General features: G+C 44.5%; 1 protein-coding gene across 10 annotated transcripts in view; it reads left to right on the top strand.

Moving 5' to 3' along the window:
* The window catches only part of CRACR2A (calcium release activated channel regulator 2A), a 136,406-nt gene that overhangs the window by 44,805 nt on the left and 64,807 nt on the right, over positions 1 to 26,794 (top strand). For 8 of the 10 annotated variants that reach the window (XR_007153947.1, XR_007153948.1, XM_047866683.1 and 5 more), the window contains 3 exons: positions 14,816 to 15,066; positions 23,954 to 24,065; positions 25,198 to 25,381. Coding sequence is in view for 8 of the 10 variants with exons in the window: in XM_047866683.1 (XP_047722639.1) it covers positions 14,851 to 15,066; positions 23,954 to 24,065; positions 25,198 to 25,381 (512 nt within the window). In the remaining 2 variants the exon portion in view is untranslated. Of the gene's footprint in view, positions 1 to 13,359; positions 13,436 to 14,815; positions 15,067 to 23,953; positions 24,066 to 25,197; positions 25,382 to 26,794 lie in introns of all 10 variants that reach the window. The other 2 variants (XM_047866688.1, XM_047866686.1) reach the window with 1 other exon arrangement.

Here is a 26,794-nt window from a genome sequence, read left to right as displayed (position 1 = left end):
CAGAATTGAGTGGCGTGGAGTGGTGTGGACAGTGGCCTGGTTTTGGGGGGACCATTCTGACAGTGGCTTGCTCGTGCAGTTTTCCTTGTGTGCACCCATGCAGCTCTTATCTTCTACCTCTTATTTGTATCTTGTCCCCCTGCAAGATTGTAAATTCATTGAAGGAAGGGATGGTCTTAAGTACATCTTTGTATCTCTCACACCATCTGCCTGGTTCAGTGCTTTCCATGTGCCCAAGAGAGTTCAAAGTTTAGCTTTTTTTTTTTTTTAGTTTATTTATTTACTTTGAGAGAGAGAGAGAGAGGAAGAGAGTGTGAGAGCAGAAGCAGGGGAGGGGCAGAGAGAAAGGGAGAGAGAGAGAGAGAGAGAGAGAGAGAGAATCCCCAGCAGGCTTCACACTGTCAGCCCAATGCGGGGCTTAAACCCATGAACCATGAGACTATGACCTGAGCCAAAACCACGAGTTGGATGCTTAACTGACTGAGCCACGCAGGCACCCCAAGATTAGCCTTTCTAGAAGTAATTAGAACATAATGATTCAAGGAAAAATAGGGGCTCTGAGAGTAAAGAGACTTGATGGCATAGGGAAGGACACAGAAAAAAAGAAGATATTTTGGGCTGGAGACCTGGAAAGGAAGGTTTGGAATTAGGGGATCTGGGAGAATGTATTTAACAGGAAACATGCAAAATGTTCTCATTAATGCTGAGTCGAGAGAGTTGTCTTAGTATGGGTTCCCCAGAAGGAGATCTTGAGGGGAGGGGATCCATGTGCAAGTGGATGGAATTAAGGAAATGCTCTTGGGAGAACCCAGTAAAGGAGAGGGAAGGAGGACAGGTGTAGGGGAAATAGCCAGAGTGTCAGGTGGAGCTCCAGCCTCAGCCTTGTCCTACAAAAGTGTTCCAAACTGTAAAGTACAACTCGGAGTTTGTCCTCGCTTGGGCTTTCACACTTCCACCCCAGCCAGTCATTGGCTATCAGCTGTTTAGAGGTGACTGGGAAGCCCCAGGCACTTCTGTCTCTGTCTATAAGGACAAAGCCACTGCGGCAGCCCAAGGACCAGCCTTCGAAGAGGCACAGGTGCAGGGAGTTAGAAGCAAAGGCATGTAGATGCTGGTGGGGGGCGGGGGAGGGTGCACAAATATCCGAGGGGATGTGGGTGGGGCATCAGTAGTGTCACCTTGATAATTCCTGTCTTAACTGTGTCCAGCTGTACATACTGATGTCTGCCTCTGAAGCCCACTTTGCAGCTTCCTCACCTACAAAGCGGGACAGTCTTATTTTGCTTTTGCTCATATCACAGAACGATTGTCAAAACAAAATGAAATGAGACAGGGTACCTAGAATCATGTTGACATCAATAAGCCATTATACAAAGCCAGATGTCATTACCGTATCTTTCTTTTCCAGGCCCAGAGGATATATTAACTCCTGGTCCTCACTGGGCACTTGTCTTGCAGGCATCGATGCTGACAGCCTTTGAAAAGAGCTTGTTCGTGTTGGGAAAAGTGGGCACTTTTTTAATGTTGTTAAATTTTGCAGCAGTTTCTTTAATATATACCAGCCGCCTTGAACTACATCTAATTAACCACCAGATATCACGCTGTGGCAATGTTTGGCTTTGATGTGCTCATCAGCATCAGCAAGAAAATATTGGAAAGCTAATCATAATAGGACTTAGCTCTTATAAAATGCCTTTTATCTTCAAAGTGGTTTACAACCACTAATTATTAGAGGAATTGGGGTGAACAGCAACCATCTCACGGAGACCTCAAACCATTATCAGGACCTTTAATGTATCTTATAATAGAGCAAGAGAAGTGTGAAGGGGGATGTTTAATAATAGTTGTCCAGACCTGGAAGAGTTATTTTATGGAGGTAGGAGACAGCTGTTCCCTGTCTCCCTTGAGGCGAGAACAAGGAAATTGGACCTAATTTGAGGGAAGAGGAGGCAGGATGTAGCAGTTGCATAAGCGACAGCAGGCAGCAGAGTGGTAAGATTGCTCTCCCAAACGCTCTCCCGTACACCTGCCCCTTTATTTAGGCTGAGGAGGCATGTGGCCTTCTTGGTGGCCCGGGGTGGGTGACATCACACCACAAAGTCCCACCCAGCTGTGGCAGCCAGGGGTAGATTTAGGAGTTTCTTGATTGTATCTATTCATGTAATATTTTCTTTGTTTCGTTGCTTTTTTGCTTCTTAGTTTGCCCTGTTAGAATTTTATCTTGGGTGGAGGAAGCCCACTTGAATTCCATAATAGTAAGAATAACCGTAGCTAATATTTTACAGATGAGAAAGTGGGGCACGGAGAGCTTAGGACACCTGTCTGTGGCCATAGAGCTAGTAACTTGGGCGGGCCAGCGTTGGAATGTGTGTTCTTATCCACCACAGTAAGAGGCCTGTCAGAGAAGGGGAGGGATTGGTCCAAAACCCCCTGCACCGTGTGTCAAAAAAGTAGGTAACAATTGTGTTTTCCATACGCAAAGTCTCATTTCCAGTCTGGTTCCTGTGCTAAATACTTTAATCCTGAGCAGTGAGTGGTGAAAGGGGCCCTGCAAAGCAGCTCAGCATCTTTGTTCCTCACTGCAAGGAGGCATGTACCTGCCTCACTGTCCTGAACACACCAGAGGGTCTGCCCCAAGGCCGTGGAGAGGAGGGGAGGAGTGCGGGCATGAATAACAGGCAGCCACCCGTGAAACCCTGAGGTTTGGTTACAGAACGTCTTCCCCAAGTACCAAGATGCATTTGAGATGGGCTGTGCCCCTTAAGTCATAATGTGGGGACAGCGATAGGAGGCATCAGCTACCATCGCCTGTGCAGACAGTCCTGGGGATGCAGAGATCAGGACACCCTGGGCAGAAACATTAGCCTCATGATTCCTTTCTCAGTGAGGGCTGATTGTTGGAAGCTTGAAATGGGCCGTGATAGGAATACTGACGTTATAGGAACAGGCAGATGCTACAAATCCCCCCTCCTCACCCTGGAGAACTGGTTGCCGGATATTGCGGTGTCTTTTTTTTTTTTTTTTCAGCACCATTTCCGACACAAATGATTCAATTCAATTCTGATGCTAACTCCCCAGAGTTAGCGTAGACCCGTGGTTGAGGGCTCCTTCCTGTAAGACTGCCCCCCTTCAGATCCCGATCTCAAGTCCCCAGTTGCCACCCATATGTCCGACCGACCCGCAGGAAATTCCGGGCTTCTCACAACCCCTCCTCACATTCAATAATTCACTAGGACTCACAGAACTTAAGCAAGTGCTTCACTTATATTTACTGGTTTATTATAAAGGATACAACTCAGGAACAGTCAGTGGAAGAGATGTGAAGGGCAAGGAAAGGTGTGTGTAGGAGAGTGGCATGGTGCTTGCATGCCCTCTCACCTCCTCCATGCACTCACCAAAGTTTGGAAGCTCCCAAACCCCGTAGGTTAGGGCTTTTCATGGAGGTGTCATTATCAAGACATGATTGATTCAGTCATTGGCCATTGGTGATTAAACCTAAGCATCAGTCCCTCTCTCCTTCCTGAAGGTCAACCGTCAAATCTCCTGGTTGTTTCCTCTGGCAACAGGCCCCCATTCTGAAGCTTTCTAGAAGCCCACCAAGAATCAGCTCTTCCCCATGAACTCAGGTGTGCTCAAAAGGGGTTCATCATGAATAGCAAGAGACACCCCTTTCATTTAAGAAATTCCAAGGATTTTAGGAGCTCTGTGCCAGGAACCAGGGGCAAAAACCAAATATCTATTTTTTCATTAATCACAAATATTTACCACTCTCAGCCCTCACTGTCGATGGTCAGTTAAGAAGCCAACACATATTACTTAGGCACCTGCCATATGCTAAGTACCAGACTTGGAATTGGCAGGGCATTTGTTTATTTAAATATTCAAATATTAATTTCATACTCACTAAGATTTATTGGGATGGCACTTCTGGCTTCAAGGACGAAGTAAGTCATATCATGTACGCTTGAAACTCTAGGCAACTAGACCAAGCTGTATATTCTAATGCTGAAAGCATGATAGAGTCAGTAAGAATTCAGAGGGACAGCAGCCAAAGCAGTCCAGACTGGGCAGCCAGAAAGACTTCTCGGAGGAGGTGGACTTATACCTGGGCCCTGAAGGCATACCCAACACTGAGAGTCGGAACAGACCTATATAGACTGTTTTTATAGGATGAAGAAGGAACTGGAAAACTTGCCTTTGTCAAGTCCTAGAAAACACTTCGCATCTGAGGCCTTGATTCCTCCTTAACTTGCTCCTTCCCCGGGGGGCCCACCAGTGTCATTCCCTCATGACATCCCATCCACTCATATTGCAGTTGTGTTTGAAAGCCTTTGCTCAGCACCCCTCCTGTGCCCTCTGCAGTTTGACAAGACCTGCCTACCTCTGCCTCCTTTTGACACTGCCCACTCACAGTGAATGTCTGAGACTTTGAGCGGCTGCTGCATACGGACAATGCCTCTGGGGAAGCCTGGGTAATTAAAGAGATGCGAACAGATCCTGAAGATGCCTTTGTGCTTTTGATTTCCCAACTTCCCGGCCTGCAGGAGAGATTCAGGCGAGATCAGGGTGATTTAGTGGCTGCTTTCAAGTGCACAGCGGGTGTGGTATGTGTTGGGGAGTGGGGACCAGCTGCTCTCTATCTCCACTGAGCCCTGAGTAAGGGGGTATTCAGCTTAGAGCCCCTAGGAGGGATTTAGGTTTGATCTACGACCTTTCTGATTATAGCAGTTACTAAGCTACTGGAATTACTGTGGAATTCTGGGAAGTGTTCCTGGAAATGTTTGAGGGCTAGATGATTTCCATCTGTGTGTAAAGGCTTTTCAGGAAGCACTCTGGAGGGAGAAGAGTGGTCTGCAGGTCCTGATAGAGAAAGGAAGATGAAAAGTGGTGTCATGGCTCCCCTTGTGATGGTGGTGGCATTTTCCCTTTCCCTCTGGAATATACCCCACAATTTTCCCTTTTATGGCTATATGTTAATCTAAAAAATATTTGAGGCAGAAAGTTGTGTTCGGCCCTGAGCCCACAGCAACCATGGGCTTCACCCAAATGTGAAACAGCCCAGCCAGCCACAGGGCTTTGTTTTATTTCTGAAAGAAAAGTAGAAACACTTCTGTTGTTGTCTGCTATTTCCCTTGGAAAACCCACAGATGCTGTTCGAAGATCACAGGCCAAACCAGAGGGGGCTGGCGTCACAGTAGGGGAACGGTCTGCCCCATTCCCTTACTGCCAGAGTTCACTGAGCTCTCTATGGTAAGGGACTGAGGATTTTCACAGAGAAATTACTTGATTTTATGCCGTATCCTGCTTTCCAGAGTTGAATTTAGAAGGAAGAATCAGGCTCCTAGGGATAAATACAGTAGGTGAGGTCAGATTTGCAAGTCGGGAGATAGGAGAAGGTTCTGGCCTGGGCCTATTCTCTCTCTGTCTCTCTCTCTCTCTCTCTCTCTCTCTCTTTTAATAGATCTATTTAGCTATTGACATATAATAAACTGTACATATTTAAAGTGTACAATTTGGTAAGTTCTAATATATATTTCTACATACATATGTATGTGTATGTAACTATATATGTGTATATATGTGTATGCATATATAACTATATATACACATATATACTCATACCTGTATACATACATACATACATACATATCTGTATATATCTATCTAAATATATAATTTATATATATCCATGAAATGATCACAATTAAGACTGTGGACATATCCACACCCCCAAAAACTCTCCTCTTGCCCATTTGTAATCTCTCCTTCTCACCCTTCTTCACCTTCCCTTATCTCTTTTCTGTCACTATAGATTAGTCTTCATTTTTCTAATTTTATATAAATGACATCAAATACTATGTGCTCTTTTGTCTGGGTTTTTTTTTTTTTTTTTTGCTCACATGATTATTTCAAGATTCATCTGTTTCGTTGCTTAAATCAATAGTTGATTCCTTTTAATGCAGAGTGGCATTCCATTGCATGCATATATGACAGTTTGCTCACCCATGTACCTGTTGAGGAATATTTGTGCTGTTTTGGGCTACTACAAATAAAGCTTCTGTGAATGTTCATGTACAAGTCTTTGTGTGGAAAGAATGCTTTTATTTCTTTGGGTAAATATTTAGGAGTGGGATGTCAGGACCGTATGGTAGAAGTTTGTTTGACTTTTTAAAGAAACCTCCAAATGTTTTCCTAATGGGTTGTAGCATTTTACATTCCCACCGGCAGTGTGTGAGAGGTCCATCCAATTGTCCACATCTTTGCCAATACTTGGTATGCCGATCTTTTTTTATTTTAGCCATTCTAATAGGTGTTTGGTGGTGTTTCAGTGTGGCTTTAGATTGCATTTCCCTTATGACTAATGATGTTGAACATTTTCATGTAGTTATATGATATCCATATATCTTATTTGATGAAGTGGCTGTTCAAATGTTTTGCCCATTTAAAAATTGAGTTGTTTGTTTTCTTATTCATGAGTTCTGAGAACTTTGTATATATTCTGGATCAAAACCCTCTATCAGATACAGGCTTTGCAAATATTTTTCCCAATGTGTACTTAAATGGTGTCTTTCAAAGAACAGGAATTTTAAATTTTTATAGAGTCCAACAGATCAGTTTTTAAAATATGCTTTTGCTATTGTGCCTAAGGAAACTTTGACTAAGCCACAGTCACAAGGACATTTTCTTCTTGTAGTTTTATATTTTTAGACGTTACAGTTAGGTCTATGATCCATTTTGAGTCAATTTTTGTATGTGGTATAAGGTATGCATTGACATTCTTTTTTTTTGCAAATGGTTATCCAATTATTCCAGTCCCATTTGCTGAAAAGATTATCCTTTCTTCACTGCATTGCCTTTGCATTCTTGTAAAAAAAATCAGTTATATATATGGTCTATTTCTGGATTCTCTATTCTTTATTTTGTTCCATTTATCTTTTTATTTTTTTATTTTTAATTTTTGATCTTCATGCCAATAGCATACTGCCTTTTTTACTATAAATTTATAATGTTTTGAAATCAGATAGTGTTAGTCTTCCAATGTGGTTTGTCTTTTTCAAAGTTGTTTTGGCTATTCTAGGTCCTTTGCATTTCAATATGAATTTTAGATTGGCTTGTCAATTTCTACAAAAAAAAAAAAAAGCCTGCTGGGAGTTTGATTGAGATTGAGATGAATCTTTTGATGAATTTAGGGAGAAATGACATCCTAGTAGTACTGAGTCCTCCAAACCATGAACATGAATATCTACCCATTTATTTTGGCCTTCTTTAATTTCTCTCATCAATATTTTGAAGCTTTCTGTGTACAGGTCTTACACATTTTTGCCAGCTATCTCCCTATTTCATATTTTTGATGCTATTGTAAATGATATTTTTATTTCAATTTTAAGTTTTTGTTGCTGCTGTACAGAAACACAATTGATTTTTTAGAGAAAACTTATATCTTTTAACCTTGTCAAACTCACTTATTGTTCTAGTAGCTTTTTGTGAATTTCACCAGATTTTCTACATAGATAATCATGTTGCCTGGGAATGAAGATGATTTTACCTTTTCATGTCTGATCCGGATGTTTTTTATTTCTTTTCTTGCTTCATTGAACTGGCTAGAATCTCCAACACAATGTTAAATTGACTAAACACTTTTTTATATATGTAATTTATTGTCAAGTTAGTTAGCATACAGTGTATACAGTGTGCTCTTGGTTTTGGGAATAGATTCCCATGATTCATCGCTCACATACGACAGCCGTCCCAACAAGTGCCCTTCTCAATGCCCATCACCCATTCCCCTCCTCCCCACCCCCACCATCAACCCACAGTTTGTTCTCTGTATTTAAGAGTCTCTTATGGGGGCACCTGGGTGGCTCAGTCAGTTAAGCGTCTGACTTCAGCTCAGGTCATGATCTCATGGTTCATGAGTTTGAGCCCCGCATCAGGCTCTGTACTGACAGGTGAGAGCCTAGAGCCTGTTTCAAATTCTGTGTCTCCCTCTCTCTTTGCCCCTCCCCTGCTCACTCTCTCTCTCAAAAATAAATAAACATTAAAAAAAATGTAAGAGTCTCTTATGGTTTGCTTCCCTCTCTGTTTGAAACTATTTTTCCCCTTGCCTTCTCCCATGGTCTTCTGTTAAGTTTAAGTTCCACATATAAGTGAAAAATATGATATCTATCTTTCTCTGACTGACTTATTTCACTTAGCATAATACCCTCCAGTTCCATCCACATTGTTGCAAATGGCAAGATTTCATCGTTGTTGCAAATGGCAGGATTTCATTCTTTCTCTTTGCCAAGTAGTATTTCATTGTATATATAAGCCACATCTTCTTTATCCATTCATCAGTTGATGGACATTTGGGCCCTTTCCATAATATGGCTATTATTTATAGCCCTGCTATAAAAATTGGGGTACATGTGCCCCCATGAATCAGCACTCCTGAACTCTGGATAAATTCCTAGTAGTGCTATTGCTGGGTCATAGGGTAGATCTATTTTTAATTTTTTGAGGAGCCTCCACATTGTTTTCCAGAGTGGCTGCACCAGTTTGCATTCCTACCAACAGTGCAAGAGGGTTCCCATTTCTCCACATCCTCGTCAACATCTGTTTCCTGAGTTGTTAATTTTAGCTACTCTGGTGTGAGGTGGTATCTCAATGTGGTTTTGATTTGTATTTCCCTTATGATGAATGCTATTGAGCGTCTTTTCATGTGTCTGTTGGCCATCTGGATGTCTTTCTTCTTTGGAAAAGTGTGTATTCATGTCTTCTGCCCATTTCTTCACTGGGTTATTTGTTCTTCAGGTGTTGAGTTTGGTAAGTTCTTTATAGATCTTGGATTGGATACTAACCCTTTATCCGATACGTCATTTGCAAATATCTTCTCCTGTTCCATCGGTTGCCTTTTAGTTTTGTTGACTGTTTCCTTTGCAGTGCAGAAGCAGCAATTTCTTGCTCGACATATCTCTGAAGGCAAGGGAAATAAAAGCAAAAATGAACTATTGGGACCTCATCAAGACAAATAGACATTTTTGTTTCTTGATCATAGGGGAAAACATTTGGCTTTTTACCATTTAAGTATGATGTTACCTGTTGGTTCTTTTGTGGATACCCTTTTTCAGGTTGGGCAAATTTCTCCCTACTACTGGTTTTCTGAGAGTTCTCATCAGGAGTGGATTTTGGGTTTTGTCAAGTGCTTTTTCTGCATCTACTGAGATGATCATAATGGTTTGTCATTTTTAATTTGTTAACATGGTGAATATATTGTTCATTTCAAATGTTAAGCCATTCTCTCATTCCTGAGTTAGAACTCCACTTGGTCAGGATATATTTATTCTTTTTATATATGGCATTGGATTGAATCTGCTAAAATTTCCTGAAGAATTTTTGCATCTGGGGCACCTGGGTGGCCCAGTCGGTTGAGCATCCGACTTCAGCTCAAGTCATGATCTTGCAGTTTGGTTCATGAGTTCGAGACCTACATCAGGCTCGCTGCTGTCAGTGCGGAGCCTGGTTTGGATCCTCTGTCCCCCTTTCTCTCTGTCCCTCTCCCATGCACTCTCTCAGAAAAAAAAAAAAAACTTTTTTGCATTTATGTTCCTGGGGGATATTGGCCTGTATTCTTATTTTCTTATAATTTCTTGGTCTAGTTTGGGCATAAGGTAATCCCGGCCTCATAGAATATGTTAGGAAGCATTTCACATTCTTCAGAGTTCTGAAAAGTTTGCATAGAATTGGTATTAATTTTTCTTTAAATATTTGTAGCACTCATCAATACAGCCACCTGGGCCTTGAGTTTTCTTGCAGGAAAGGTTTTCACTATTAGTTCAATTTCTTCAATAGTGTTACTCATTTTATCTATTTCCTCTTGAGTGAACTTTGTTATTTAGTGATTTTCAAGGAGTTTGTCCATCCCCTCTAAATTGTCAAATTTATTGGCATAAAACTGTTCATAGCATTCTCCTATTAGCCATTTAATGTCTGTAGAATTTGTAATGTGCCACCTCTCAAAGTTCTGATATTATCATTTGTGTCTTCTCTCTTTATTCATCTTCTTAAAGAACCGGCCTTTATTTTTATAAATTTTTTCTAGTGTTTTTCTGTTTTCTAGTTAATTGATTTCTGCTCAGACCCTTATTAGTTTTTCTCCTTACTTTGGGTTTCATTTGCTCTTCTCTTTCTAGTTTCTTAAGGTAGAAGCTGATGTCATTGATTTGAGACCTTTCTTCTTTTCTATTATATGTGTCTAGTGTTATAATTTTTTCCCTGAGTACTACTTTAGTAATATCCAACCAAATTTGATATATTGTGCTTTTATTTTCATTTAGTTAAAAGTACTTTTTCATTTCCCTTTCCATTTCTTCTTTGGCCCATGAGTTATTTAGAAGTGTGTTATATAGTTTTCACATATTTAAGGGTATTCCAGGGGTCTTTCTGTTATTGGTTCTGGTGTAATTCCATTGTGGTTAGGGTACATACTTTCTATGACTTCAGTCCTTTAAAATTTATTGAAACTCATTTTATGGACCAGGATATGGACCATCTTGGACCACATATTCCATGTGCACTTGAAAAGAAAGTATATTAACCCTTTGTTGAGTATTCTATAAATGTCAGTTAGGTCGAGATAGTTGACAGTGTTGTTCGTGTTTTCTGTATCTTTACTGATTTCAGTCTACTTGTTTTATTAACTATTGATAGAGGGATATGAAAATCTTTGAATATGATTGTGGATTTGTCTATTTCTCCTTACAGTTGTATCAGTTTTTGCTTCATGCATTTTAAAGCCTTGTTATTAGGTACAGAAGTATTTAGGATTATTACTATCTTATTGATGAATTTACTTCTTTATCACTATGAATTACTTTCTTTATTCTCATTAATATTCTTCCTTGTAGAATCAACTTTGCCTAATATTAATATGCAGCTTTTTCTTGACTAGTGTTAACATGGTATATATTTTGCTAACCTTTTACTTTTAACCTATTTGTGTCATAAAGTTTATACTTCTTATAGGCAGCATACAGTTGGGTTTCCTCAACTTGGAGACTCTGCCAGTCCCTGCCTGGATTTCCCCCTTCCTGTGTCATGGCCTAAAAACTCTTTATGCAATAATAGGGCTCGTTTTATTTGTTTCTGTCAGGAACAGGCCTTGGGCTAGAGTGAGGTGAGTAAGGTCCCTAGGGTGCAAAATTTAGAAAGTAATTACTCTCTAATGCACAGTTTTCAGAATGGATTTCTCTTTGAATATTGTACCTTAGGCGCCTCTTCCTTAAGAAGACACTCACTTTTGGGGTGCCTAGGTGGCTCTGGCTCTGTCGGTTAAGCGTCTGACTTCGTCTTAGGTCATGATCTCACAGTCTGTGGGTTTGAGCCCCGCGTTGGGTTCTGTACTGACAGCTCAGAGTCTGGAACCTGCTTCAGATTCTGTGTCTCCCTCCCTCTCTCTGCCCTTCCCCTGCTTGCACTCTGTCTCTCTGTCTCTCAAAAATAAATAAGCATTAAAAATTTTTTTCAAAAAAGCAGGCACTCACTTTCAGAGTTGTGCAAGTACAGGGCTAGTACCTGAGAGTAAATTCCTCCTTTAATTTTGCACTTTAGGGGCCTCATTCAGCTCACCCTAACCTGGCCATGCTGAAGGATCACTGTCCTTCATTGATGTCTAGTGTCTTAGAAAGAATTTTCTTTTTTTTTTTAATTTTTTTTAATGTTTATTTATTTTTGAGACAGAGAGAGACAGAGCATGAACGGGGAAGGGTCAGAGAGAGAGGGGGACACAGAATCCGAAACAGGCTCCAGGCTCTGAGCTGTCAGCACAGAGCCCGACGCGGGGCTCGAACTCACGGACTGCGAGATCATGACCTGAGCCAAAGTCGGACGCTCAACCGACTGAGCCACCCAGGCGCCCCAAGAATTTTCAAAAATATATTTTGTTTGGATTTTTTAAAAATTATTTTAGCTGGGAAAGCAAACCCAGTCCCTGTTACTCCATCTTTTCTGGAAACGGAAATCTGAATTTGTTCTTTATGAGATAAAAATCCCACACACAGAGCTATCTGATTGAAACACAAATGTTTTTAGGCCTCCCTGCAAAGGATGCAGCAAAAAAATTGTTCTTCCTTCATTTAAGAATCAATCAATATGCACTTACTGTGTACCATATTCTGGGATAGGAACTATGGTTAAAATCAAATAAGACATGGTGCCTATCTGCTAGTTGCTCATAGCTGGCTGCTTTAGAACTATTGGACTGGTTCTCTCATGCCATGCATTACCTGGGACATGGGTCAGGGAAGGCAGAGAGCCAGAGGAAGTCAGGCCTAGAACTGAGAGAGCATCTCTACTAATTTCCAGGCCAGAGTGGCTCAAGGGCTTACTTAGCTCACATAGGTGGTTAGAAGTAGTTGATTGCTATGTCGTCCGTTTTGAGAGATATGGAGGAAGGACCCAACCTGAAATACCTTCCCTTACCAGCAGTTACCATGACTGAATTCCCACTATTTGAGACTCATTCATTAACAGCGGGGACCATGTCTTATTCATGTTTGCATTTTTCAGTGTTAGCTCAGAGCCTGCTAATTGGGTAGTTGATAAATAAGAATGAATGAATGAATGAATGATAAATGTTAAAAGGATGAACATGTCTCTGGGAAGTGACTTAGGTTATTATCTGTTGGGGATAAGTAGACCATCAAGAGCAAGTCCATAGCTTGGAGCCATGCTAGGAAGGTAATATGGTATAGTATATCGGGTCTCTAACTATACTAGACCTTGATCCAAGTTGTTTAACCTTTCCCTAACTTAGTTACCTCATCTGTGTGATAGGAATCCTAATTTACCTAATAGAGGGATTGGGTTCCATTAGGATGAAGTATGTTATGGGGCTGGCGAGAGAAAAGCCTCAAGGAAGAACAGATATTATTCATCCAGTCTTCTGGGAACAGCAGGTGGGAATAAGGTAGGGGCTACTGGATGGCAGAGACCTCGAGACAGTCCTGGCTGGGCAGCAGGAAGACACAGACTGTTCTGCTAATGCTGTACATTTACAGAAGCTCAGATGTTACCACTTCTATTATCCAAAAGCCCTTCCTAAGCTCAGTGTTGCGATAGATATTTTGGGCAATACACGTAAGCCATGCAAAAACAGCCCTACTCTCTTGGGACTTATAACCAAGGCCTTTAGTTCCCTCTGGGGAAGACAGAATAGAAATGTTAAGTCTGTCTATGATTAGGTGACAGCCAGTTCACACTGTGTAGGAATGGAGAGAAAGACCCGATTCCTGAGTGAAGGGCTAGTCAAAGGGATCAGGTGGGAGCCCATTGTCCAGTCCAACTGGAGCAAGAATGTCAAGTCTCCTCTACTTTGTCCAGGCTCTGTTACACATGGTGCATTCCTGAGGCCAGAGGTAGTCTTCCAGCTCTGGGTCCACAGCTCTTGACACATCTGGTAGGTGGAAAATGTTGACCCAAATCACAGATTACTTTGGAGTTATGGTGTAGCTGAGCCAGACCCCTGGGCTCTGATAATCAGACAAACCCACCTGGTGATAGTGTGATTTTCCTCCTTTTTTTCTGACAATGGTGTAGGAGATATGATCTGTATTTCCTTCTTCACTTTTTGCATTTCCCCAAAATGCATTACAGTGTGTATCTGTATTTTAACATTTAAATATTTAAAAATTTAGACCTAGCTTACTTCCAAAAAGTTTTCAGATAGAAAACTCCAAGGATATGACTATTTCCTTTCATCACATTGACCCATTTTTTTTTATTAGTAACAATTTATTATGTTGAAATATCATACACTTACAGACTGTCAGAGGTAGAAGGGGCCTTAAAGAAAATAGGACCGGTCTTCTCAATACACAGATGAGGAAACTGAGACCCAGACAAGTACTGACTTATTCAAGGTCACTTAAGGAGCAACAGAGTCCAGACTAGAAGTTGGTTTCTGCATAACTTCTCCCATAGCATCACATTACAGTGCACCCTCTGAAAAAAAAAATCCATAAGGGGCTTTAAATGTCTGATCAGGACATATAATTTGTGATTTTATGTTGGCCAGAGACCAAACTAGGCCTGGCAAATCCAGTAGAGCAGGAAGCTCCTTGAGGACACAGTACACTTTCCTCCATCAGCTTTCCGCTGCATGCTCTCAGGCCCCGTAGAGGCCTGCAGTATGAGCTAAGAGCTCACCAAGAACTTGTTGATTGTGAAGGGCATAGGAAACAGTGAATCTGAGAGAAGAGAGTTCTCCACCCTTCAAAATGCTGAAGAGTCAGGACAATGTAGGATTAAGGTCAAATACAAGTTTGATGAGCTTGGATTTAAATCTGTTTTTGCATTAACTTGCTGTGTGGCCTTGGTCAAGTCACTCAGCCTCTCTGAGCATTGATAAAATGAAGATGCTAATATCTATTTCAGAGGGATGTGAGAAATAAATGAGAAAATGTATACAGAGACCAAGACATGGTGCCTGCCTCCAAGTGAACACTCAATAAATGGTAGCTGGTCTGTCTATCAGGATCTGTTTTGTTGCTGTTAGTTTAAATGGGGAGAAATTATTTTCAGGCTTCCACTACCCACCTTCTTTCACTCTAGAAATGTCTGTTTTCTTTTCCCCCTTCTTCTTTTTCAATGGGCTGGCTGATCTATTAGCAATCACAGCACATTTCCCCTTGCCGTTCTGTTAATGAGGAGGTGGTTGGTAAGAGAGGCCAGGCACACTGGTGAGCAGTTATGGCTGCCCTCTAATGCCCTCTCATTCTTTCTCAGCCTCACTCCATCCACACCACACCCACTTGTCTCTCTCATCTTCTGTGTTCAGGTTCTGCAAAGACTTGAAGAAATTGACAAACCCGGATGGCTACCCCTGACAGGAGAATGGTCTCTAGACCCCAGAGACCTGGAAAGGGTCCAAAAGAAAGCGGGGCCTGCCTGAGTCCCCTGGACAACCTGAAGTGTAAGGAGACCCAGGAGCTGGCACCGGTAGAGCTGGCCATGCTGAGCAAGGCACAGGAATTCTTTCAGACCTGTGACACAGAAGGCAAGGGGTTCATCGCCAGGAGGGATATGCAGGTAAGAGGCCAGCCCACCTGGAATGCCAAATGGCATGGCTCTCTCCATCTTGGGTTAGGACCTGCCCCACTGGGGGCAGTAAAGGTGCCATCTACTCTGCCCTGGAAGGAGGTGTCAGCCTCAACTCTACTGGGAGCCAGATCTCCTAGGTTCATTCCTTTCCTGGCCTTTGCTTACCGTCAAACTCACAGATTGTTTCCCCTTTCTGACTCAGTAACTGTCAGGTTTGGAAAATGGTGATAGCAACATACAGGACTTGAGTAAGACATGGTGGAGAACCTTCTGAAACAGAGTGGGAAGGCACCAGCTTGCTACTTCACAATAAAGCTTTGAGCTATGCCGAGGTGCTGTGTGTGCCTTAGGAACACATTGACAAGTGCAACAACCAGAGAGGAAGGCATTTCTGGAGCTCCTCCAGAAACCCAACCACACTCAACCCCTCATAACTGGGTCCCAAGAGACATACTGCAGAACCCCAGTGTACCCCATTGCCTGGTGCAGGGCTCAGCAAACTTTCTTTAAAGGGCCAGACCATAAGGATTTTAGGCTCTGTGGGCCATGTACACGATCACAACCACTCAATGCCATGCTGCTGCACAAGCTGACATAGGCAATATGTACACAGGTGAGCTTGGCTCTGATCAAATGAAACTTCTATGGACACTGAAATTTGAATTTTATATGATTTTTGTGTGTCCCCAAATAGTCTTCTTTTGATTTTTTTCAACCATTTAACATTATATCTCACCCCCGAAACTAATATAACATGGTATGCTAATTATCCTTGAATAAAAAATGATAAAAGTGTAAAAGCCACTCTTAGTTCACTAGCCATAAAAAACAGATGATGGGGTTAGATTTATAACCCTGGGGCATACTTTTCCCACCCCTGGTCTAGTGCCTTTCCAGCATTCGTGTCAAAAGCTTCTTCTGAGTGTCTTACTTAAGTCCGTTATGTTGCAGTCGTGATGTCCTCTGACATAAACAAGATGCAGGCTCCACCAGAGCAAGCTGGACTCAGCCGTTCTCCAGCTCTTTCCAGCCAAGAGCATCTTGGGGAGGGATGCATGGCCGTGCTGTTGCAAGAAAATCCTGCAATGGTCAAGTTTTCTTCTTTTTATTTTTTCATTTTATTTATTTATTTTTTGAGAGAGAGCACGAATGTGGGAGGGGCAGAGAGAGAGAGAGAGAGAGAGGGAGAGAATCCTCACTGACAGCATGGAGCCTAACACGGGGCTCAATCCCACCAACTGTGAGATCACGACCTGAGCCAAAATCAAGAGTTGGACGGTCAACCAACTGAGCCACCCAGGCGCCCCTAAGCTTTCTTTTTTAAATTTGGCTTTTCAGAATACAGTGAAGTTGGGCAGTGGAATGTAGACACTCATGGGGCTCAGTCCCCTTCTGGGCTCACATGTGGGAGCTGCAAAGAGATGAGCCATGTGACCCAGGTGAAGGCCGTGGGTCTTTCCCTGGCCCCACAGGATGGTGTTTTCAGGCTTTTCCCAGAGCTCTTCCACCATGCCATAGATGCACGAATGGAGGGAAGAGACCCGGAGGACAGGACAGGCTTAGCCCACAAGAGAGTTCAGACCATCTGTGTTGTCAGTAGTTGGCTCCCCAGTACATTTCTGTCACTGAAACTCAACCCAAGTCTTACTCTCCATGGAAGGCCAGACTCTGTGTGCTTTGAGGAAACCCTGTCTGTGAACTTCCTTATTGTCCTTCACAGGTCTGTGGTGGTTGGTGGTGGTGGTTTTAATGGCATACTTAACTTTTGATCGTCCCTTCTGGAAGGAAAGAAAAGGGAATTTGACATGTACTGATGGTCAGCTCCGGACCATATGCGTGGTGCAATTCAGCACTTTCTCTGTGTGTGTGTGTCCCAATTAACCTTCACTGAAGCCCACACTTTACTGAAGGAGGAAGAGTCATGGTGAATTTAAGCTGCAAAGTGTAAGTTGTAAGAAATCATTTGTATCTGACCTGAAATGAGGTCATAACCATCAAGTTGCAGAGGTACCAACACAGCTACATTCCTGCTCAGTCCTTGATTGTGACCGAGGCAAGAGGAAAAGGGGACAGACATCCTACCTAGTGGATACTTACACATCATGGCCTTTATTTCTACTTTGTTTTCCAAAGTTTCTTGTACCTGTGGGCAGTGAAGCATTTGAAATTTTCAGTTTTGTAGGCTGCGAAAGTGCTATCAAGGAAGAACAAGGCCCATCACTTAAGCGCTATCTCTTTGCTGCTTTCTCGGGTCCTATCTGGGGGAAGATGGGCTGGAAAGAGATACGTGGAGAACAGCAACCCACACATCATCAACACTGGATGCTCTGTGGAAGCCCCACGTACCTCTTGGCTCTCCTGGGCAGAACCTACAGACATCTGTCTGTTCCTTGTCACTCCCTCACAGAGCTGCTTTGCCAGGTGACCCCTTTGGTTGGTGGTCACCTCCTTGAACCTGACCACTACCACCTTGCTCACCTTTGGTTCTCAGCCCGGCCTCATGGGAACTGAAAGAAGAGCTCAGATTATGCATGCACACGAAAATTCAGCCACCGGGAGAGGCCCTTTAAAGCAGGGACTGAGGGGTGCCCGGGCGGCTCAGTCGGTTAAGCCTCCAACTCTTGATTTCCGCTCAGGTCATGATCTCATGGTTTGTGGGATCGAGCCCTGTGTCTGACTCAGTGCTGACAGTGCAGAGCCTGCTTGGAATTCTCTCTCTCTGCCCCTCTCCCACGTGCTCTCACGCTCTCTCAAAATAAATAAATAAATAAATAAATAAATATTTAAACAACAACAACAACAACAACAACAACAACAGGAACTGATTGTCAAGGAAGGTGAGGCCATGGACCCGAGGGAGAGCAGATCCAGGGGCTGGAAGAGGTGGGTAAAGAAGCAGAGTCAGAACAAGACCATACAGGGCTTACTGTCCTTTAGGAAAAAGAGAGAGTTAAGCTCCTCCCTTGGTGATCTTATTCTTCTTGGTCCTGATGGACAAAAAACTATTTTCAGTGGGTGAGAAAGACTTTGTGTCCATCCAAGAGGTAGGGCGGGGGGGGGTGCGGGTGGGGAAGGAGACTGCTGCAGGGTCTGAGCCCCAGCAGTATGGAGCCAGCCCACTCTGAGAGAGCAGGGACCACAGAAGGAAAGGAGCAGGGTCCAGGAGAAGTTTTTTCCTTTGGGGTCCCTGGAGGAACCAGAGGCAGGCTGCACTGAGGGCAAGGGTGCAAGCTGTCCTATGCTGGGGCTCCATATGTGGACGTTCTACTGCGGGGACAGCCGGTGTTGGAATCAACCTGTGTGAACAGATGGTAGGCAGCAGTTTGAGAAACCTAAGCTCCACCCATGGCCCTCAGACCCCACCCCCTCCTCTATGAGGAAACTCTCTGGGTTCCATGGGGATCGCTCCAGGCAGAATTGGGGTGAAGACTGCTTTGCAGGGCAGAGTCTGGTGCAGCCCCTAGAGAAGCAGAGTCATGGGGCTGAGGACCCCGAGTGAAAGTCAGTCCTGCCTCATAGGGACAGAGGGACATGAGAAGGCCAGGCTGGAAGGGTGTGAAGGGACTTCTTCAGCCCAGAGAGGGAGAGGGGGCCAGTATGGGCAGAAGATCTCTCTGAAGACACCTAGAGCCTCAAAACCCCTGCTTCCTTGACTTTTCAAAGTGAAATGATTACCTACCAATGCCAAGTACCTACCTCCCAACACTGCCTAGAGTTCCTAGACTAGCCACACTGTTAAGAATCATCTAAGAGTTGGCAAACAAAATATTGCCTATTTGTGTGAGTAAAGTTTTGTTGGAACACAGCTGTGCTCATTCATTTACAACTTGCCCATGGCAGCCTTCATGTTTGTGGCAGGAGTGAGTAGCTGTGACAAAGACCAAAAGGCCTGCCCAGCCTGAAATATGTATTTCCTAGTCTTCTACAGAAAAAGTTGGCTGATTCCTGGTTTAGGTTAACTTTGGACTCTCTAAGATTTTTATAGCAAATTGCACTGAGTTTTAGCCCCGAATCTGCAACTTAATAGCATGTGAGTTTGTGTGAGCCTCTTAAACCCTCTAGGCGATAGTTCCTCATCTGTGAATTATTTATAGTACCTCCCAGGGTTAGAGAAGAATTAAATGTGCGTATGCATGTAGAGCTCTTGGCCCTAAGACTGGGACCTGGAAATCCCTCCATAAATACACTTTGTGTGTGTGTGTGTCTGTGTGTGTGTGTGTTGGGAGCAGGGGTTGGGGGTTTGTACCCTATATGTCCTCCACAGTGTGATTTTTAAAAATTGCGGCAAAATACACATAACATACAGTTTACTGTCTTAACCATTTGTACGTGTACAGCTCAACAGCATTGAGTACCTTCATGTTGTGCAACCATCCCCACTGCCATCTTTAGAACTGTTTGCATCTTCCAAAATGGAAACGCTGTACCCATTAAACACTAACTTCCATGGACTCCTCCTCCCCACAGTCCCTGGCAACCACCATTCTGCTTTCTGTCTTCTTGAATTTGACTACTCTAAGTTCCTCCTATCAGCGGATCACAGGTGTCTATCATTTTATGACTGGTTTGTTTCACTTGGCATAATGCCTTCAGGGTTCATCCGTGTTGTCACAAGTGTCAGAATTTTCTGCCTTTTTAAGGTTGGATGATATTTCATCGTACATGTGCACTACAGGTTGTTTATCCATTTGCTCATCGACAGACACCTGGGTTGCTTCACACCCTCGTGTGAGACTGATGCTGTTGTGAACAAGGGGGCGCAAATACTCTGAGTCCCTGCTTTCAATTCTTCGGGGTATATGTGCAGAAGGAAAATTGCTGGACCATATAGTAATTCTGTTTCTGAATTTTCTGAGGAGCCACAGTACTATTTTCCAGCCAAACCATCATACTATGACTTTAAGTGCTCATCTGTCCCTCCTTGGGGACAAAGAAAAGGCATGTCTGCTAAAGAGGGGGCCTTCCACTCATATCCAGCTGGTGCTATTGTTGTGTGTGTCCAGTCTACATGAGTGGGGCAATTTTGCTTCTTAGAGGACGTTCGGTGACGTCTGGAAACATTTTCAATGGAAACTAGACGGGGGGATGCTACTGGCACCTACTAGGTATTGTCAGGGATGCTGCTACATACCCTATAAGGCACAGGATGGCACCCTCTTCGTCACCCAACAAAGAATTAACCATGCCAAGATTTCAGTAGTGCCGAGGTTGAGAAACCCTAGGCTATACCAAACAGTCAGCCCAAAACAAGCACGTGAAAACATAAAGCAGAATAAAGGTAATCTTACATCTCAGACCTTGAATTCTCCTTATAAAGATGTTTGGAGTAGCTGAGTTATGATACAGGGAAGAGAGTTTTTGGTGCTGGAATAGAGAGGTCTGAACAGAATGCTGTAGAAGCCCCAGAAGAAGGGAGACTTTAATTCTGGCCATAAAGATGGATCTCTTCTGGTTTTCTCTTTAATAAGTTTTCCTCATACATGTTTGAAGCTGTGCACCCATTCATTTTAAGCTGTGTGAGGCAGGTTACTGAACTGGTGACCAGGAAGGTAGAGGGGTCTGGCTAGAGTGTAGAAGAAGATGGCATTTTTCCATGGTTTTGGGAGCCCCAGGCCTTTACACTGCTGCTGCAGAATTGCTTCCTATTCCTGGTCTTGGAAAATGTCCAGTTTGTAAGACCTTGCTGAGAATCTGCAGTAGTGCTGGCCAGGACTGGGAGTATGAGAGGTCCAGACCAGTGCTCCCTAGATAGGAGTTCAGCGTCTCCTGCCATCACCCTTAGCCGTTCATTCATTCATTCATTCATTCAAGAAGTATCTGAATACTCCATGTTGGTCAGCATGGGGCTACCTGGGAGCACGATAGTAAGTAAAAATGAACAGAATCCCTGGCTCAGATCTCCTAGTCCACTGAAGGAGCAGACATTCATCAACTGATTGCATCTATCAGTATATAACTACAAGCTGGCAATGTGTTCAGGGGAAGGCACAGCCTGGCCCTGCCCCAGAGGCTGCAGAGCCTGAATGAAACAGGAGTTCAGAGCTAACTTAAGGCAGTGTAGGGAGGCTGGCTTTGAAGGAGCTGCAGAGTTTTACAGAGCAGCAGCATGAATTGGGTGAGCTGACTTCCTCCCCATTCCTCCTCCCTCCCCCGTCTGCCCTCCCAGATGGAAGTACAAGTGAAAAACAGGATCTCTGGAAGGCTAGTATGTGGTGCTGCTGGCAAGAGAGACTTTTGGTGGTAGGTGGGTAGGCAGGGCATGGTAATGCTGAGTACGGAATTCTAGAAAGAACACAGCAGAGGACGCTTTGACTATAGCTGAAGCCCCAAATGAGAAATCAGCCCTTTAATCCCAGCGCTGGTCTCCGCTGTGACTTTAGGCAAATCTAGAGCCTTGCAGGCTCTCTGATCAGTGGAATGAATAATCCTGTCCCTCTTTGCTCTGCTTACCTCACTTGGCTGAAAATGTAGACAGCACCAGGTGCCCAGGAAACAAGACCAGAATGAGTTGGTTTCACATGTCTCTGTAGGCCCTGAGAACAAAATACATAAGAGGTGATTATGGTGATTGAGACTAAAGAATTTTTCCAGTAGGGCCAACAAAGAGAGGGTCAAGAATCTGGCATGGTGCAGCGTGCAGAGAAGGCTGAAGAAGCACTCAGTACTAATTTGCCAGGACAGGAGGAGCAAGAACTACTTGGAAGATCTAATATCACTTTCTCCAGGTTCACGGACAGCAGAAAGAGGAAACCAGCCTGAGTTGTAGACAAGAGAGGCTGAGATTAGGTGATGGAGGGATTTGTGTTAGATTCAGGAATAGAGCCTAAGGTGGTGTATATTCAACAGCTTTTCCCAGTTCACGTCCTTGAGAGAAAAGGTACCCACGTGTGGGGGTGGCTTCAGTGAAAGGCAAATTGAGGGTCCCACCAATGTCGGCAGACCTCTTGCAGCCCATTTGTAGCTCCAGTCCTATGTGAGGCACGTCACTGATCAGATCCAGCAATCCTAGGCTGATGGTGACGGTGGGAAGGAGGAAAGATTACCCCAAGGAGAGGGCCAGACTTGCAAGGGTTTTCACCCTACTTCCCGTGTGATGCCTTTGGTTTCAAATGGGGCTAATAAAACTTCCTGCTTGCAAAATTGACTCACTCCTCACCCCGCATACTCTTACTGTGGCTTTTGAGACAGCTGGTTTATGGATGTTGATAAGCCAGAGATTCTGCTCTGTGCTGAGCAGATGCGCTTCTAGACTCTGCACAAACGCTCACTCCCCTTGCTTTCTAAAAAACTCATTCATATTTAATTCAGTTCTCCTAAATGGCTTCCACATCATCCTGTCTTTCCACTTTGTAATGCATCACAGTCTGCCTTAATGCAGTACCTGCCAAATTAAACTTTATGGCTTATCAGCTAGAAGATTGCCATAGGATCAAGCCAAATGTTCTCGCAAGTTGTGTTATGGGCTTTCACACCTGCCGGCTCGTTTTCATTGTTCAGAGGGGTATATACCTTCCATCCTACAGCCCTGTGTTGTCTTCAGCTGTCAGTCACTTGCATACTGGCGATTTTGTGCACCTGTCCCTTGGGTAACGGGGAGGAAGGGGAGGGGCAGCTGGGCTATAATGAACTCCCTTGGGGAGTCCTTGTTTGGAGACTTAGATTATTAGGGTATAAGACTACGCTTGCTTCAACTATGCATATTAGCCTTGGCCTGGGGCCACTGCACATCAGGCAGAAGGCCGGAGGGAAGCATCAGGAGCTCAGCCACTTGCTCCTCATCCCTTGGGCTGGTCCCTGCCCTCCCATCCTGTGTGACCCTAGCCAGGCCAGGGCTCAGGTTCAGTGCTTAAATGTAACTTCCTTGCACACCATCTTGTCCAATTCTCCCTTAGAACACAAATGCTCCTGGGGGAATGACACCTTAAGCCAGTGACAGTTAACATCTTTTTGGTTGGCAGCCAGTAGGGGGCAGAAGTGGGGCACAGCCTGGTGTGATGGGTAGGGGTCACTCAGAAGAAGGGGGCTTATCCAGCTTCCCCCGCAGAGCTGAAGGACCAAAATGTGTGTCCGCCAAAACTTACAAATGTGGTGCCGGGGCCCTGGGATGTGGGTGGCCTCCATCAGGAAGGCTCCTGAGGGTGTGACCCATACCTGCATCTCAGTAGAGGAGGTACCAGGGCAGAGGACAGGGGCCTGAGGAGACCAGGAAGGACTAGACATGAAACCTGGCTCTGCCATTCACTTGCTGGGCCTTGGTGGGTCAGTGGATCCATCACTCTCATTCTCTCTCTCTCTCTCTCTCTCCCCCTTCCTACTACCTTTTACCAAATGCTTTCTCTGGGCCAGGCACTGTGCCATGTTCTTTATGTTCACAGTCTCATTCAACTTGACAACACCATGTCCCATGGCTGTGATCCTCCCACAGGATTCAGTCCAGTACAGTTCTGGTCCTTTGTGGCTGTGAAGAGGGCCAGTTTTGGAGTCAGACCCCGGATTTGACTACTCATTGTTATTTACTGGCTAGGTGACCTTTGGGCAGGTAACTTTAACCTGTAAAATGGAGATAATAATGCCCACCTAGAGGGCTGCCACGAGAATTCAGTACAAATATACATGTTTATAAAAATATTGATAAATATTTTATTTATTTATTATTTATTATTTATGGATCGCCTAGCAAATTGCCTAGCACATTAGGAGGCACCCAATAAATAGTCAATGTTGTAACATTCAAAGGAGGAGAAGGATAGATGGTAATGGGGTCTTTTGTAGGCCAGGGCCCACTCTGGACATTTCTGGCAGAAAGCTCTGCCTTCCCAGGGCAGCCCTCTGTGATGATCCGAGTGTTAACCAGTGCCGTCTGGATTGTTTTCAGAGGCTCCATGAGGAGTTACCACTCAGCCTGGAGGAACTGGAACATGTGTTTGACGCCCTGGATGCTGATGGCAATGGCTTTCTGACACCAGAGGAATTCACCACTGGATTTAGTAAGTTCTGATGGATGCTGGGGCCCCAGCTACATAAAGCTATGTAAGGTGCATGCCTCCTCCCACACCACACCCATGGGTCTGTGTAGCACAAGCTTCCCTGTCCTCCTGAAGTTTCCAGGCTCCAGATTATTTGGGCCTCTTTTCTGGTGTCCGCACCAGCTGTCCACACCACTGTTCTCTCAGTGCCCACTGCACTGTCTCTGCCAGGTCCCCTCCCACCTGAGAAGGGCAAGGGGAATGCAAGGGAGCTTGGGCAGAAGGCTTGACGTAAGAAGGGAGCCGAGATGAGATTTCCAGCCTCTCCTTGTCTCCTTTCCTTTCTGTGACACCAGTTCACAACAAAGTGTGATGGCTGCATGGCTCATTTCAGCCTGGGTCTGGCTGAGTCTTCCCGGGTGAGGGGAGCCAGCTATCAGAGGAATTTCTAGAGGGTTTGAATAGACCGGTCATTCTCAAAGTACCCAGGAGGAAGGAGGACAGAGATTCATGAACAAGATAAAGAAACCAGAAATACCATCAGATAAGATACTGGTCAGATACTTATCAGAGCAGGTACTGGTCAGCAGGCAGGTCTTACCACACATCTGCCTCATATAAGGTGCCATATAGTTTGTTTAGAAGTATCTGAGGCCTTTCCTGACCTCTAGGAGCTTCTAACTGCCTTGGGAGCATAAGACAGATTGCTGTATATTACAGGCAGTATGAGTATGGAGAACGTGCACCAAAACTGTTATGTTGCTTGTAAATGTGAAGTTCAGTGATGCCACTGGGGGAAGTGACTAGATGGTAATATGGAGCACAGTCAGCCTGCTGGAGGTGGATGGAGGGGAGGCTCTTGTTGTTTAGAGAAGAACCCAATGAAGAGATGAGCTCTAAGCCGGAGAGCCACAAAGGTGCCACAGCCCTGTCATCCATTCTGCCTTTCCCAGGTTGTAGCAGCTCACTCAGAATCTCATGGAAGACGGGAAGACCCCAAATCCAGGAGCTGGTGTCCAGGAATGTTTGCTGGAGGGGGTTTCCCTTTTTCTTCCCTCAGAGGAGCCCCAAACGATTCCTGGCAACTAAGAATGATAAGGTCTTCCTGGGTGCATATTGCCTAATTCAGATCCTTGTGCTGTGCATCCTATAGGCCACTTCTTCTTCAGCCAGAATAAGCCAGGTCAGGAAGATGCAGGCGAGCAGGTTGAACGGCTCCAGGAAGAGAAGGTATATCAATCCAGAGGGGAAGAACATGCGGGCGGCATGGATGAAGATGAGGAGACTCAGTTCCAAACACTGATGGACAAACTTGGAGCCCAGAAGGTTTCCGAGGAGTAAGTGACGACAGTGATTTGGGAAATGGAGCCCAGCCTAGGAGCAGCCCCTTCGTCTGCCCTGTGCACCATTAAAGTTTGTTAAGCACTCAGCCAGGCCCCAGGTGCCAGGCTGCCAGTGAGGAGGCTTGTTCCGTACCACCTGCCCTTGGCAGACCCCTGTCTGTGCGCCATGGACCAGGGCTCTGTGTCTGCTTTTTTACAGTGTCTCATGGGAAACACTCCTAGGCCCCTCTTCTCCCACTCTCCTCACTTCTACCCTACGTCGTCAGCATGGTCCTTGGTTCCATGAGGAGTGCTGTGCAGCACGGGGCGTGCCGGGCCTGGAGGGTTTCTCAGTGTGTTTTCCTGAGGTTTCCAGTCACCATCAGCCTGCCAGTATTTCCACCTCCCCCAAAGCCAGCCCTGGGTCTCAAGGGCTGCAGGGCATCGCAGCCAGCCCCACGGTGCTGTGCTCCTGCCAAAGGTACCTTACGTGCAAGCATTTGCACACTGTATCCCTGAGCCAAACCTAACCATCAGGAAACTGAGGCAGGAAGTGAACCCATTTGTACCAGCCCACTACTTGGATAATCAATAGCTCGGCTGAAAATTTCAGATGGCTGGAACTTCAAATAAAACATAATCCCCCATTTTCCCCCCAAAATTTATCTAAGCCCTGACATTTAAAATGAAATGCAATGGGCCCGCCTGGGTAGCTCAGTTGGTTGGGCGGCCAACTTCAGCTCAGGTCATGATCTCATGAGCCCCATGTTGGGCTCTGTGCTGACAGCTCAGAGCCTGGAGCCTGCTTCAGATTCTGTCTCCCTCTCTCTCTGCCCCTCCCCTGCTCATGCTCTGTCTCAAATAAATAAACTTAAAAAAAAAAAAATGAAATGAGATAAAAATAGGATAAAATAATTAAAATAAAATAAAACAAAACAAAATACAATACAATACAATACAATACAATACAATACAATAAAATAAAATAAAATAAAATGTGATGTAGCTGGTGGAAACCAGTGGCCTGAAAAACGTGGAATAACTTTCTTCTCCCTTTTCCCATTGCATTTTGCCTTTCCGTTTCTGGGTCCCCTCGGTCCTGGGTTGGCTATATGTTCCAGGAGTAAAAATGGCCTAATGATTGGAGCTGATGTGTCCCAGGCTTGGGAGGAGAAGGAACTGGGATTGAGAATGATAAAGAGGAAGTAGGAAAGGAGTGGTCAGCACACAACACACAGGCCAGAAAAAAGATCTGCAGCTCTGTGGAATTTTGAGCAAATGATTTGATAGACTGTGTCAGAGTTGAGAAAGGCTGGCAAAAGCCTAGTTGGGATCCTGGTGAGAGGCTTGGCGGGGGTGGGGAAGCATGTTTGACCCCAGCATCAGGGGCAGCATCAGGGGCAGATCTTCTGGGCGTCGGCTGGGGCA

The sequence above is a fragment of the Prionailurus viverrinus genome, chromosome B4, assembly GCF_022837055.1.
Source record: "Prionailurus viverrinus isolate Anna chromosome B4, UM_Priviv_1.0, whole genome shotgun sequence".
Lineage (NCBI taxonomy): Eukaryota > Metazoa > Chordata > Mammalia > Carnivora > Felidae > Prionailurus > Prionailurus viverrinus.
The sequence above is the reverse complement of the archived record's forward strand: the minus strand, read 5'-3'. Positions and strand labels throughout refer to the sequence as shown.